A 14687-nucleotide genomic window follows, 5' to 3' on the forward strand; every position below is an offset into this window, starting at 1 on the left:
AGACGATGAAATTCTTCGTCTTGCAAGTTATTGGTCTTACAAACCAAGACATGGGTGACTCTCAACTTTTCCAACGACGGGATATCAGGAAAGAAAACACTTTGTTTGATTTGGGGATTGATGTTTGGCTATAATTTCGTATTTTTAGTGCATTACTTACCTTGCATTTTGGGGCTTTAATGCTAAATTATACTATATTTGCTTAATTGAGTCTATTTTATGTATAGGGACGTTGGAGATAAAATTAGAGAAAAGTAAAAATTTTATGTATATTTTATACACTACAAGAAAGATTCGTAATTATTTGATGACGGAAAATATTATGACTTGTAATTGTGCAATATTTGAAGATAAAACAAAAGAAGACAAAAAGAAAAGAAAAAGACAAAAGAAGAATTGATAAAAGAAGAGAAGCTAATGCAAAGAATAGCAAAAGTTAGGCAGACAACAGAAATTGAAAACGAAGCAGACTCTATGGAATTGAAAACGCGAGCTTTATTTCTCGCTACAAAGCTGGCGTCGCGAGGCTTGAGGCGAGCTGGAGGCGCGCGGAAGAGCAGGCTAGGCGCGGTCTGTCGCGGGGAGACGCGTGTTACGGATTATTAAAGTCTATTTCATCTCATATTTGGTTTTGAACTTGTTTATTTTGTTTGGGTCTTTTTCCTACACATAAATAGTCATTAAACACCAATTTTGAAGGGAGATCGAGATTAGACCGACATTAGAGACCGAGATAAGACCGACATTAGATCGGAGATTCGACCTAAGGAAGAACACACTAGGAGCAAGGCGTATAATTCTTCTACGAGTTTTTCACTTCCTTCTTCCTATTTTCATTATTGGTTATGAATTCTAGTATTGTACTTATGCATACTATTATGAATAGCTAATTTGTTATCTAAATTTTTTATAGAACCTTTTGTAGGATAAATTCTTGTTATGGTTTTATATAATTGAGCCGTTGGATTTCTCCATTTGTTCAACTACGTTTATATTGTGGTTGGTTGAAGAGCTCTCAATCGACTGTGCCTATTTAGTGTGTATTACTAGGGAGAGAGTGCATATTTAGGTGGTTGTTGAACAACATCGCTCCTAACGTATATGAGGGATCAATACGAAGGATTTAAAGGTGGGATTAGGGATAACGAAACCTTGGTACGATCCGAGTGAGTCGTACTTAATGCCAGCTAGCGTAATTCGGGAGAATATGTCTAGTAAATTGTGGTAATTACTCGGGAGAGAGTTACGACACTCAGAGCGCTCATGATCGGTAGAAAAAACTTAGGCAAAATTATAGAAGGCATAGCGGGAATGATTCCGACAATTGGGGGAAATCATAACTCTAGACCTCCTTAGTCTTGTCTAAAATTTCATCCTCGTTAGTTTGATAATTTTACTGCTTTATAATATTTGTTAGTTAATTAGTTAGAAATAAATATTATAATCTCTATAATTAGGATATTGTTTGAACTTGTGTTTTTTAGCAATATTGAACAGTTGTAGATAAGTCTTAGTTCTCTGTGGGATTCGACTCCGGATTTGTAAACCGGATTATATTTGCAACGATCACTTAATCTTTTTTATAAAGCATAGTTGGGCGTGATCAAGGATCATAACCCATTTATTATAGTTGCACATGTTTATGTAATTCTAATTTAACTCATCATTAAATTAGAAGATACATTCGGGTATCTACACATAAGACCTCATACTTTAGGAGGTATCTTATAGACTCATTTAACTTTAAAACTTAGTAGATCACTTTTAATTTAGGTCAATCTTTTAACGATAGCAACCAACATACAACTATTCTTAACACAAAATATATAGCAAATCCATAATCTCTTACAACTTATACTCCTAAAAATCAAATATTAGTAGCTTTTTTTGTTATCATAATCATCTTAAAGGCATTAGACAGACTTAACTGAAAAGGAAAAAGAAAAGGGGAATGGCTGATAAGACAGACACGCAGACAGGCAGGCAGGCAGGCAGAGAAACAAAGCTGAGTAAGTTTTGCTCGGTGCACTAAGCTCCCGCTATATGCGGGATTCGGAAAAAGATTAAAATATAGGGGTCTATTATATGCAGTATTACTATGCATTTCTATCAATGACTGTTTTCATAGCTCGAACTTGTTAATATTTGGTCACATAGTAAAAATTTTATCAATTGCGCCAAAGTTGGAGAAAGTTAAAATTGAGAGTAACTTGTGATCAGCGGAGATACAATTGGCTTGTAACTTTGGGAGGAAGGAGTTTCAGTCTTTCCAAAACGCGCAAATCAACAATTCAAAGTTGAGAAAGCTGGAGAATCTATTCCATTACATGTTTTCATTGGCAACCTTTTGAATTTCAACTTTAAACCACGAGCTTTCATCAAACTTAAACTTTGTTGATTTATTTATTTATTTATTCTTCGAAGTGCTTCAATTCTCAAAAGCCATGTTTCTGACCTAAGCAATCTATTTGTCTAATTTAGTTATTAATGAAGGTACTAGAAACTAAAGGCACTTTAACAAATGATTCTTTTTCCCAAGTGAATCGTAGTAGCTAATGGAGTACTAAGTTCTTTTTGGGAGAACGACAATTACTTGTAAAATAAGCTTCATTTTCAACTTTCAACCAAATCAACAAATTCTTTTTCACCCCTTCGTACCGACGATTAATAGTAAATTGACATAACAAGTATTGTGATGGGTGATAAGTACCCCCTTCATCTTTAATCAGAAGTTTTAAATTTGAATCTTGGGTACGGAATCGCTGAGTAATGTTTTACTCTGAAATTTCTTGGCGCGAATACGAATCTAATAGGGCGCAATGCAAATAATGAACACTAGACGTAAAACAGGAAAAAGAGTGGAATGGTTAAAGGAGAAAGGGAAAGCATGGTCTTCAAATCATGTCACGCCTCCCAAAATCTTTTTCTCATCACTCTCCTTTTCCATACTTAGTCCTTAAGATTTCTCTTCTTCATCTTCTCATCTTATTTTTCACAGTTTACAACATAAAACAAGATCCAAAACCCAAGCCAATTTTTCAATGGAGGACACAATTACAACTCCTAATTACATCTCAAAACAACAGAAATTAACCTTTAATGTTCCAGCAAACCATGCAAATTCTAGCAGTAAGTTTTATTATCATTTGTCCTTTAAAGCTATACTAGTTCTGATACTTCTAGTTGTACTTCCACTTTTTCCTTTGGAAGCTCCTGAAATTATCAGCAAATCTCTACATACTGGAAGTTGGGAAATTCTTCAGCTTATGTTAGTTGGTATAGCTGTTTCTTACGGCTTATTCAGCAAAAAAAGTGAAGATGAAACAGAAAATGAATACTGTAGTGATTCAAAGTTTGATAATGTTAAATCTAGATTACTTGAGGTTTCATCTTTTTTTGATGATGAGGCCGAAAACCATTCTGTATCTGAAGAAAACAGAGTTCAGACTTGGAATAATTATCAGTATCATAGTGGTAAACCAGTAGTAGTTGTAGCTAATGAAAACTCTGTTGATCTTGAAAAACACAGAGGTATAATTGGTTCAAGAATTGATGAAAAGCCATTGCTTTTGCCAATTCGGAGTTTGAAATCTCCTGTTCCTGAGTCTATCTCAACTACTTCACCAAAATCTCTTTCACCTTCACTATCCAAAATTTCATCTCCAAGAAAGTTTTCCTCTTCAGTACTTCCATTTTCATCAGAATCTGAAGCCAATATTGATGACAATATAGTGAGGAAAAAGAGTTTTCTCAAGTCCTCTCTTCCGCCTCCGCCACCACCTCCTCTGCCACCACCAACCCCTATTCTTAAAAAATCTACTCTGTTGAAATCAAGCTCTATAAATATAGATGACAAGGCTGCTTCTGATAAGGAACTGAGGAGAAGTAGTAGGAGTGTGTCGTTTGAGGGGAAGTCTGTTCGAACAATTAGGCCATTCATTGGAGCTGCTAGAGCAAGAGTACTATATGGTAAAGATTTTATAAATGGAAAGGCAGAGGGAATAAAGAATAAGGATATTGAAGAAACTTTTGTCGATAAACTGATGAATGAAACGTCGCATTTTGTATCAAAGCCAGCAGTGATGGAGTTTGTAGGGGAAGAGAAGAAAGTGTTGTCTGTTGAAAAGGTAGTTGTGGAAACTGATGAGGACTCAGATGATTGGTTTGAAGAGAGCACAGGAAATGAAGAGGTAGCAAACAAGAATGTTAGTGAGAAGGCAACTGAGAGTGTTACTGATGTTGACAAGAAGGCGGATCAGTTCATAGCTAAATTTAGGGAGCAAATCAGGCTTCAGAGAATTGAGTCAATCAGAACATCTGCTACAAACCTTGTAAAATGATCTTGTTCAAAATGAGGTGATATAAGAACTATTTATAAGTCTTATGGTTAGGGAGTAATTGACTTGCCATTAGAACAGTTTTATAGTTAACTAGAGAAGTTAGCTTGTCTTTCTTTGCCTTTTTAGTTTGTATTTCCAAACTTGTCTCAGTAGTATCATAGTGGCTTACAATGCTAATATGTAACAACACCATTATTTAGTGATTCAGTCAGTTAAGCAGTTGTCTTTGTGATGATTTATCTCATTGCTTCTTATAGATCTTTTGTAATTCCAGAAATAACAAAACTTCAGTCGAAGACCTTATGTGAACTCGTGAGTTTGCATTTCCTAGCTCATGAAAATACTTACTGATAAGCAGTACTCCATTTGGTTGGGCGATAAAATCCAACAGTTGATCAATGTTGGTAAACTGTGTTCAAAACAGAAAAGTCAGAAGATTGGAAGTTAGGACAGAGAAAAAATATTCCTCGCCCATAATTTTCTTGTGTGTCCGTGTCCTTAATCAATTTAATCCTCTCGCTGTTGCCCAAGATTGTGGACTCTCAAGATAAAACGGAAAAATTGCACTTTAAATTACAGAATTTCGGCGAACTCAAATGATGGAACAAATCACACAATGCAGACTCTATTTGATTTTAGAAATATGCAAACTTCAGGAATCTCAGTTATATAAATGTATTTATACGCAATAAATAGTCGAACAAATTTCATGCCATCTTGAGTGTTTCCCAAGCATTATTAGGACAGCCCAATTTGGGAGTTTTTTCTATATATACTTTGATAGGAACTTATTAATTTATTTTCTCTAAGTTTTGTAGTTTTCAAAAAGTATCTAGATTTTTCTTACAAATTGAATACATTCCTCCTTAAAAAGCTCACATCCCATGATTAATACCTTCAATTAAGGGATTCAATTATATCATTTTCTTTTTTCACACTTCTCCTCATTTCATGCGTCCTAATTTTTTTAGTACGTAGATCTCCTCTTCTCTCTCTTCAATAGTTGCACGTCTTCAACAAGAAGCTAGTAAGTTTGCTTCAGTTGTTGAATGATTTTGGTTGGAACCTTCAAATACTGGATATAATGCCATACTACATATTCTATGTTCCTATTATCCTTATAATGTTAGAAAAATGATACCTAATCTAACAAATCCAATAACACAGAACTGATTTCCATAATAGATACCAAAAAGATACTTTTTCTTTGCCGCTAGAAACCTATACATACGGCATAGAATGTCATGAGATGACAAAAAAAAAATCAGTTACTAAAAGTTTCTTCAACAATTCAAAAATTGTTAAACTCTAGCAAAATTATTACTAATAGGATAATGGCTCATACACAATCCAAATGTGAAATTGGTCACAAACTTACAATTGCTCATCACCATATACAATTATCATACATTTGTGATACAATTTCAGCAACAATTATGATACAAATACAATTATGATACAATCGTGATACAATTCTCATATTTATCTTTTTCAATTTTCAATCACAACTCTAAACTTAAATTCTGATACAATATTGTATTATAATTGTATTAGTATTGTATTAGGTATTATTTTACATATTGATATATGCGATACAAGTCAAATACAACTTTGATACAATTGTGATATAATTATGATACAATTAACATACAATCGAGATACAATTCAGAAGCTTTTCTTTTTCGAGTTTCAATATAAAATTTTACCTAAAAATAACTCTAAACTTAACCAATCTCCCTTATAATTGAGATATAAACTCCAAGTTATATTCTCAATCGTTTGCAAGAGCACCCAATCCAAATAAATCATAAATTCGTAAAACCCAAATGTTGAATCCAAAGTTTCGAAAGTTTTTAATGGTTGTCAATGGAGAACTCTTTACTACTGCAATTTTAGAGATAATGTCGATGAATTTGTGTGAAGAGGATGAGAATAAATCACAATTTCGTAAAACCCAAATGTTAAATTCAATGTTTCGAAACTTTTTAATAGTTGTCAATGGATAATTCTTTTTTACTGCAATTTTAGAGATAATGTCGATGAATTTGTGTGATGAGGATGAGATTTGGATTAATGTGTATGAAAGAGAGATATATTTCAAATTTTTTTTAAAAATGGGATGAAAACGTGATTTTAGGGGCTTTGCATAAATGATATACATGAGAGTAAAGGGGGAGGGGGGAGGCTGACATGGGGGAGGGGAGAGGGAAGGGATGTATCAGTTACATCCTAGTTTTAAGGATGCTCTCTTTATTAAGGTTTTATATATAAATAGTAAATATAGATAGAGAATATAATTTTTAAGAAACTTAAAGAAAAGTGGTAAATAAATTTTTATTATAGTATAGCTAGGTAAATTTCCCAATTTGAGGCCCCCTCTTCCAAATTAAACATTTTCCCTGATTGTGGTTTCCTAGAACAAAAGCCCAAGAAGTTTGAGATTGGGTTTGTTATCCATAACATCTCAGCCCAAACATCTCCTTATAAGACTACTTATAAGTTCTACAACTCTCTTGTTCAGTCCAGTAGGTAATTGGACCCTATCTCGGCTAATGTTGAGGTGCACAAATAGCTATTCTTAGGGATGCTATTTAGAAATTAGTCGGTACTTATTTTTGTCCTGAAATTTGAAATTACAAATCTTAACTTCAAGACAATTCAGGACATTTTTTTTCCTGAAAATTTAAACTGAAAAACTGAAATTCAAAACGCACTAGCTAATTCCTAAATAGTAGCCCTTTAGAGTGGCTACCTTGTGTCATTTCTACACTAATGTTGCGCGCTCTTCCCCGTTTGATTTTTGAAAAAATTACGCGACATATTAAGCATATACACCGTATTTACCATTCGTAGCTATACTCTCTAAATTTACTATTCGTGGCTATATTTGAATTTTATAGCAAATCCATGAAACAAGAGATCAATTGTTCTAAATTGAAACAAGATAGCAACAAGCCCTCGTAGCTCAGTTGGTTAGAGCGCCTGCTTAGTAAACGGAGGTCTTGAGTTCGACTCTCAACAAGAGAATTTTATTTTTCTGTATTTCTGTATTTTGCGTTGGTTGTATTCGTTGTGCGAATGAATATAGTCGATACATGTTGTATCCTTTTTATACACCCTTGTATACAAGTCGATACATGGTATATTCTTTGTACATACCCCTACATTTCGCGTTGGTTGTATTCGTTTCACGAATGAATACAGTTGATACAAGTTGTATTCATTACGCGAACGAATACAATTGATACAGGTTGTATTCGTTGCGCGAACGAATACAGACTATTCGTTGCGCGTCTAAATACAAGTGATACAAGATGATAACAATTAAGCAGTAACTACTAATGGTAATTAGACAAACTATAATTACTAGGCTGTAAACTATAGTGCTTTATGAAAATTCATCTTGATTTTTTGGATTAGGGCCTGTCTTGTTTTATCTTATTTCAATTGATTGGTTAACTTTAAAGTTACATTGAATTTTTAAACGTGATTAGAATTGAGCATAGTATAAAGTAACTTTTAGAGCTAAATTTATCCTTAAACTTCCGTCGTTGGTATAGAAGAAGCGAACAAAAGTATGTTCACTTGCTTTCTTGTTCTGTTTGTTATTGTTAATTAGTGGAGTATACGAAAGTTAGCAGGGTTAGCTCTTTTGGTGCAGAAATAGCAATTTGGTGATGATTAAGTTTTATACTGACTATGAAATAATGGTTGACACATATTCTTAACACATAAAATCAACTGAAGTTATCTTAGACGATAAATTTCCAAGAATGTATGCCAAATCCGTATAACGTAGCCACTGTTCAAGTGGTGGCTAATAGTCATAGTTGACCATTCATCCAAACATATAAGTGGAAAAAGATCAATTTTAGTCCATTAAGAATAAGTTATTTCTGCTTTTGATTTTTATACTCGATCTTACAAATAAATCTTTTATTTTTATTTTGTCCAGCTTTAAGAATTTATTATGTTTACCTCAAGAATCGAAGAGCAAAAAATCCCACAAAACCCAGGAAACGAGGAAACAAATTCCAAAAACATTAGAAAAGTTCTGTGTGGTGGTTCCCGTTTTGCCTTACATTTTCTTGGGGGAGATAGTTCTTTCTTAATTCCCTTAACCTATAGTAGTTTCTAAGAACAATCATATAAAACAAATGAATAAACTTTTGTTTTTGGTATCATTGCATTACTTTACAAAAAAAAAGTCCTCTTCCACAGTCCCCGCTAATGATCTTGAAATGGGGAAGATAGAACTATTACTAAATAGAGTAAAATGACTTGACCCTAATCAATCAGTCGGTAAAAGGGGGAAAAAAATGGAGGGTCTACAATAAAGGCAAAGAGATTTTCTAGACCCACCAAATCCCCAACATGCCCAACAACCTTATCTTAAAACCATTATATTCCTCCCTACATATATTACAGTTTGTCATTGTCACTTTTGTCTTGCAAGCGTAGGATGAGAGTCCATTTGACCAAATTGCCCTTGTGATATGGGAGTGGTGGCCCACAGGTTTAACTGCTGAGGTGGACCCAGCCTAAGATTGACAGGTGTACTTGTGGGACCCGATGCAACACGCTCACATGAAGGGCACATGGTGAGGGTGGTGGGAGGGGTCATTTGCATGTAGAATTGAGGTGAAAGCTTCAGTGCTCTTAGCTCTTGAACCTCTTTCTGTAATCTCCTGTTTTCTTCTGTCAGATTCTCAACACACCTCTTCAAAAAATCGCAGTCTAGTTCAGTTTGCTTCAACTTTGTCCTGTATGTCCACACAGATTATTTTCAGGATATTTCTTGAGTAGTAATAACTTCAAACAGTTAGAAGTGTGATATATATATATATATAATGATATCATTGTCTACATCATTCTTAAAGTAGAGCAGAAAAATCCTATAAGAATTAACTTAAACAACGTTAACCAAGCACTTAAACTTAAAATAGTCTAACTTCTGTATAACACATATATATTCAATATATAATATATTTATCCTATAAGAATTAACTTAAACAACGTTAGCAGAGCACTTAAACTTAAAATAGACGAACGAATATATAACATATATATTCAATATATAATATATTTATAATTGTGTATAAATTAGACCGGTTATTTATGTAAAGATTGCCACATAAATACCGGCAAAATTTAACGTTTACTTTTTTCAGATCGTATACATAAATTATACACAATTTCATGTTATACATATATTTTATGTCCGCACACTATTTTTAGTTTATGAGATGAGTTGAACGGCTATTAAATCTCACCTAGCTCTTCTGTTCTGGAACCACACTTCCACTTGCCGTGCCCTCAATCCCAGTCTCTTTGCCAAAGCCAGCTTTTGCTTCTGCACAAAAAGAAAATCATCATCAATATATACCAGTTAGGTACAATAATTAAAATCCTCGAAATCGCCCTTGAACTCATTGTGTTTGTATCTAATAATGATGATCTAATTAATTAGTTAACTTACAGGATTGAGGGTGCTGTGCTCTTTGAAGTTTTCTTCAAGAACGGCGGACTGTTCTTTAGTTAAACGGAGTTTTTTTCTACAAGTTTCTCCGTCCTCTTCGTCGCTGATTCCTCGAGAGCAAGCCCTTTCCATGTCATGCTCCTCACAGTTGGCTTCTCTGTCGTTTCGCTTATTACCACTCACGCTTGAAATTGTGCTGTTCGGAGACGATACGCCGGCTTCCTCCTCCGCGTCCGCCGTTTCCGGCAGCCGGTTCACGTCGATTCCCTTTAGGAAAGTCTTCGTTTCCACTCTGCATGTCTCCGAGTTCCGATCTGCAATCAATATTTACCCATTAGAAAAATTAATTAGAGAAATGAAGTTCCACATTTTTGGATCAAAAAGGTCATTTTATTAATAAAAGAAATTCCCTTCACTTTTGGTAAAGATTTTGATCGATCAGATCTGAAGTTTATAATATGAAGAAAAGCTAGCATTATAGATGAGGAAGAGCTAATTAACAAACCTGAGGAAGGAAATGAATTATCAGTCCAAGAAGTTTTGCGAATGAGATTAGTAACAGTCCTGTTCTGTGGAAAGCTTAAGCTGAGGCTCAACCCCAGATCTTCCATTTTTCTCTCTCGGGGTCGGGGGGGTTACGTTCTTGAAAATAAAACTATAACAGCAGCTTCCGAAATTAAAGAAGATGTGGGATGACTAGTTTTGTGAGGATTTTCAGCTTTTCTGGTACGATAAGAGGTGAGACTTATTACTCATATGAATATGAATAGAGGAGAAGAGAGAGAGAGAAACCAGTTAGTGTAGTTTGAAGCCTGTTGAGTAGAGCGTGTTATATATATAGGAAGAATATGTATGCATTTTCTTTTTCTTTTTTATTTGTAAAGGAAATTATAATACTCCTAAGTACAGGTGGAAGTGTAGAGAGGTGAAGGGTTGTGCAATTAGGCCAATCATGAGTCATGACTAGGGGCGTACGCGGGTACCAGTTATCATAGATTTTGCCTCTTGAAGTTTACCAACCATTCACAGTGCTTCTTAATTGAAAAAAAGAAAATAAAATGCAAACTAGGGGAGAATATATTTTGGGATTACTGCAGACCAAACTTTGGATCGGATAATTTATAATCGAAATGCTGATTTTATGATGAACTACGCCTTCTGTAAAGTGCTACGGAAGCTCACCCAATATGGAGCACTTTATTTGATACAGTTACAATTTGAAGAGTTAATATAATTTTTAAATTAAAACCTTTTTATGTGCTTTTTAAATATTATTAACATGACTCATAATGCTTTTTATAGAAATTTAAAAAATTATAATTGAATTCACACAAGAAAAATTAAATAGTTTAACTCTCGTATTCCTAATCGTTTCACATAAAATGAGACGAAATGAGTACTAATTACTCTCAGCTCCTCCAGCCCAATTCAGTATGTAAATTGGAATTTAGAACACTGTGGTTTCAAAATGAACACAGTAATCTTAACATTTACATAATGTCAAAATATAATTTATTCAAATAAACTCATAAGACTCGCTACAAATTCCATTTAATCACGCTTGAGGCCGGCCTCAATAAGTAGAGGGACTAACTATATGGGTCAAAATTTGACGAATAATATTCGAAATAAGATTACCCTAAAGGAAGAATTCTCGAGTCGTCATTAATCGAGATGGGTCAGGAAGCAGAAAAATGTGTAGCCGAAGAGTCGACGGGAGTCGTGGTCAAACACTCCCTCCGAGCCAAGGATTACACTTTTTGGTCAACCACTACCTCCGAGCCAAAGATCAGAATGCACGTCTAAGCGAAGTAAACCAAATGCCTCAACAAAGAAAGGTTAGACGATTACGAGTACAATTCCAAGTTTTAGGGAAGCCATCTGCGTTGGCCACCACGTCCTCAGTTCTAACGAAAAAGAAATTGTGTCAGAACTGGCGGCTAGCCTTGTCATCCATCTTCACCACCAGGCACTTGCCCCCTCGGTGGAGAAGGTTTAACATCGTCCCCCTATAGAAACTAGGGGCGAATAGATGCATCAGATGCCGAAGTGTGATCTAAACCCCAGCAGCTCCGCAAACTTGGTAAGCATCCTAAAGAGCTTGTAGATATATGATGCGAGCTGAGCCGGGCAAACGCCACAGAAACGCCAAAACTCCTCCGCTCGTTGAAGAAGGAGAAGAGTGTAGCCGACATGAAAGGGGTATGCGTAGAACGCACAATATCCAGGGCAGTGGACTTGTACCACGTCCCGCCCGGCAGGGACCAACTCGATGCGAGCGGGAAAGCCGTATTTAGCCCTAAGCTCTAATAAATCGTCCTCCTTCATCGTCGACTCAGAGATTTCGGGCTCGACTTCAGGCGACTTTGTAAAATCATACATGACTTTTTCACTACAAGGAATTATCTCCTCCACCATAGGAAAGTTCTCGTCCTCAATGGTAACGGAGACGCCCTCCGGGTGAGGAGGAAAAACCAACGCTAAGGGAACTGAGTCGCTTTCCTCGCTGGGACCAGAAGATACGTTTGACATATTTCCAACAAAAGAGAGAGTATTTAGAGCAACGGGGGGTGAAACAACAGGAATCTCTAGGTCAGTGAAAGAAGATGCACATCAATGGAAGAAGAAGAAGAACAAGAAGACACAAGGTTTCGATATGAGAAATTTGTAAAACATAAGATTATGTCTTCACACCCCTATTTATAAGAGCTCATGCGTCGGAACCGATAAATTAGGTCATCATTACTTGGCACCACTATCGAAGCGGTAGATACAACCAAAAGACGCACATGAAACGAAGCAACACATCGGGAAAATGTACCATAATGATGCATGATATCATGACGTCACTTTGATCCTGGAACAACGTAACCCCAAAAAGGTTTTGCGGCTCATGAAAGGTTACGTTGTGAGCTCGCCTCAAACATCACGAACCGACACGTCCGTCCAATCATCTCGACCACGACGAACAAAATCCACTCATCAAACCCGCCTGAGGCCGGCCTCAATAAGTGGAAGGACTAAGAGTCGACGGGAGCCGTGGTCGAGATGTCGATAATGGTCGAGGTCGAACATCGTTGATGAAACTGTAATGGCTAGTTTTCAAAATAAGATATTAAAGATAATATTCTAGCGAATATTCTCTGCAGTTTGTACTATTAGGGTTTGTTAGAAATATGTCTCATATATATATAGGAAGAGGGGCCAATGATGTAAGGCACGTGAGATTCATCTGTAAGAACAAACTTTTGGCTAAAGATTATCTCTCTTGCAAAGATACAAGAAGGACCTTTTCATCAAGATTCTTGTCGAAATTATTCCCCACTTTCCATCAGATTAGAGAATACTTCGAACATCCAAGGATTTGTTTGTCACTCATCATTGTCACGAGGAATAACCACCTAATTCATCCTTATTGGGTGAATCACTCATTCTATTTACTTAAATATCATTTATTGTTATTCATTGCTATCAAATGCTCTATTATTGCTCATGTTACTTGGAATGATTGTTGCACACCATTATTATATTTCTACCAGATCTATCCAACGTTAATCATGCTTTCGAAACTTGCATCTACAAATATTATTGTTAACTAGGTTTAACCTCTTATCGCATAAATTTAATTATTTGAGCATGTGATTACACTTTTTGGTAAAACATTCCCTCTGAGCCAAAGATCAGAACCCACGACTAAGCGAAGTAAACCAAATGCCTCAACATAGAAAGGTTAGACGCTTACGAGTACAATTCCAAGTTTCAGAGAATCCATATGTATTGGCCACCACGTCCTCAGTTCTAATGAAGAAGAAATTGTGCCAGAATTGGCGGCTAGCCTTGTCATTTATCTTCACTACCATGCACTTGCCCCATCGGAGGCGAAGGTTTAGCATCGCCCCCTATAGAAACTGGGGGAGAATAGATGCATCAGATGCCGAAGTATGATCACAACCCCGCCAAGCTCCACAAACTTGGTAAGCATCCTTATGAGCTTATAGATATACAATGCGAGCTGAGCCGGACAAACATCATAGAAACGGCAAAACTCCTTCGCCATTGGAAGAAGGGGAAGAGTGTAGTTGACATGAAAGGGGTAAGCGTAGAATGCACAGTACCTACGGCAGTGGACTTGTAACACGTCCCGCTCGGTAGGGACAAACTCGATGCGAGCAAGAATTCCGTACTTAGCCCTAAGCTCTAATAAATCAGCCTCATTCATCGCCGACTCAGAGATTTCAGGCTCATCTTTAGACGCCTTTGTAAAATCATACCTGACTTTCTCACCATGAGGAATTATCTCCTCCATTGTAGGAAAGTTCTCTTCCTCAACGATAACAGAGACGCCCTCTACATGAGGAGGAAAAACCATCGCTAAGGGAACCGATTCGCTTTCCTCGCTGGGACCAGAAGATATGAACATATTTCCAACAAAAGAGAGAGTATTCAAAGCAACGGGGGTTGAAAACAATCGGGATCTCTATGGCAGGGAAAGAAAATTCACAACAATAGAAGAAGAAGAAGAAGAAGAAGAAGAAGAAGAAGAAGAAGAAGAAGAAGAAGAAGAAGAAGAAGAAGAAGAAGAAACAGACACAAGGTTTCGATATGGGAAATCAGTAAAACTTGAGATTATGTCTTCACATCCCTATTTATAAGAGCTCAAGCGTCGGAACCGAGAAATTTGGTCTTCATTACTTGGCACCACTATCGAAGCGACAAATCCAATCAAAAAAAGCACGCAAAACGATGCGTATAGGAAAAACACATCATAATGATGCATGATATCATGACGTCACTTTGATCGTGGAACAACGTAACCCCAAAAAAGTTACGATTCGTGAATGGCCACGTTGTCAGCTTGCCTCAAACAT

The 14687-nt window shown here is 36.1% G+C and overlaps 2 protein-coding genes across 2 annotated transcripts; one reads left to right on the forward strand and one right to left on the reverse strand.

The window, feature by feature from the left end:
* The first annotated feature begins 3041 nt into the window (after positions 1-3041).
* On the forward strand, positions 3042-4340 carry LOC107816655 (uncharacterized). Its single transcript, XM_016642389.1, has one exon. It carries the CDS (start codon positions 3042-3044, stop codon positions 4338-4340), a length of 1299 nt encoding a protein of 432 aa, XP_016497875.1.
* Positions 4341-8491: 4151 nt separating this feature from the next.
* LOC107772601 (homeobox-leucine zipper protein HAT4-like) lies at positions 8492-10626 on the reverse strand. The gene is made up of 4 exons (XM_075244739.1): positions 10325-10626; positions 9820-10133; positions 9614-9693; positions 8492-9103 (listed from the first exon to the last, which is right to left on the reverse strand). The coding sequence occupies exons 1-4, from the start codon at positions 10428-10430 to the stop codon at positions 8779-8781; spliced, it is 825 nt and encodes a 274-aa protein (XP_075100840.1). The 5' UTR covers positions 10431-10626; the 3' UTR covers positions 8492-8778.
* Between the last annotated feature and the right edge of the window lie 4061 nt (positions 10627-14687).

The sequence above is a fragment of the Nicotiana tabacum genome, chromosome 22 (assembly GCF_000715075.1).
Source record: "Nicotiana tabacum cultivar K326 chromosome 22, ASM71507v2, whole genome shotgun sequence".
NCBI lineage: Eukaryota > Viridiplantae > Streptophyta > Magnoliopsida > Solanales > Solanaceae > Nicotiana > Nicotiana tabacum.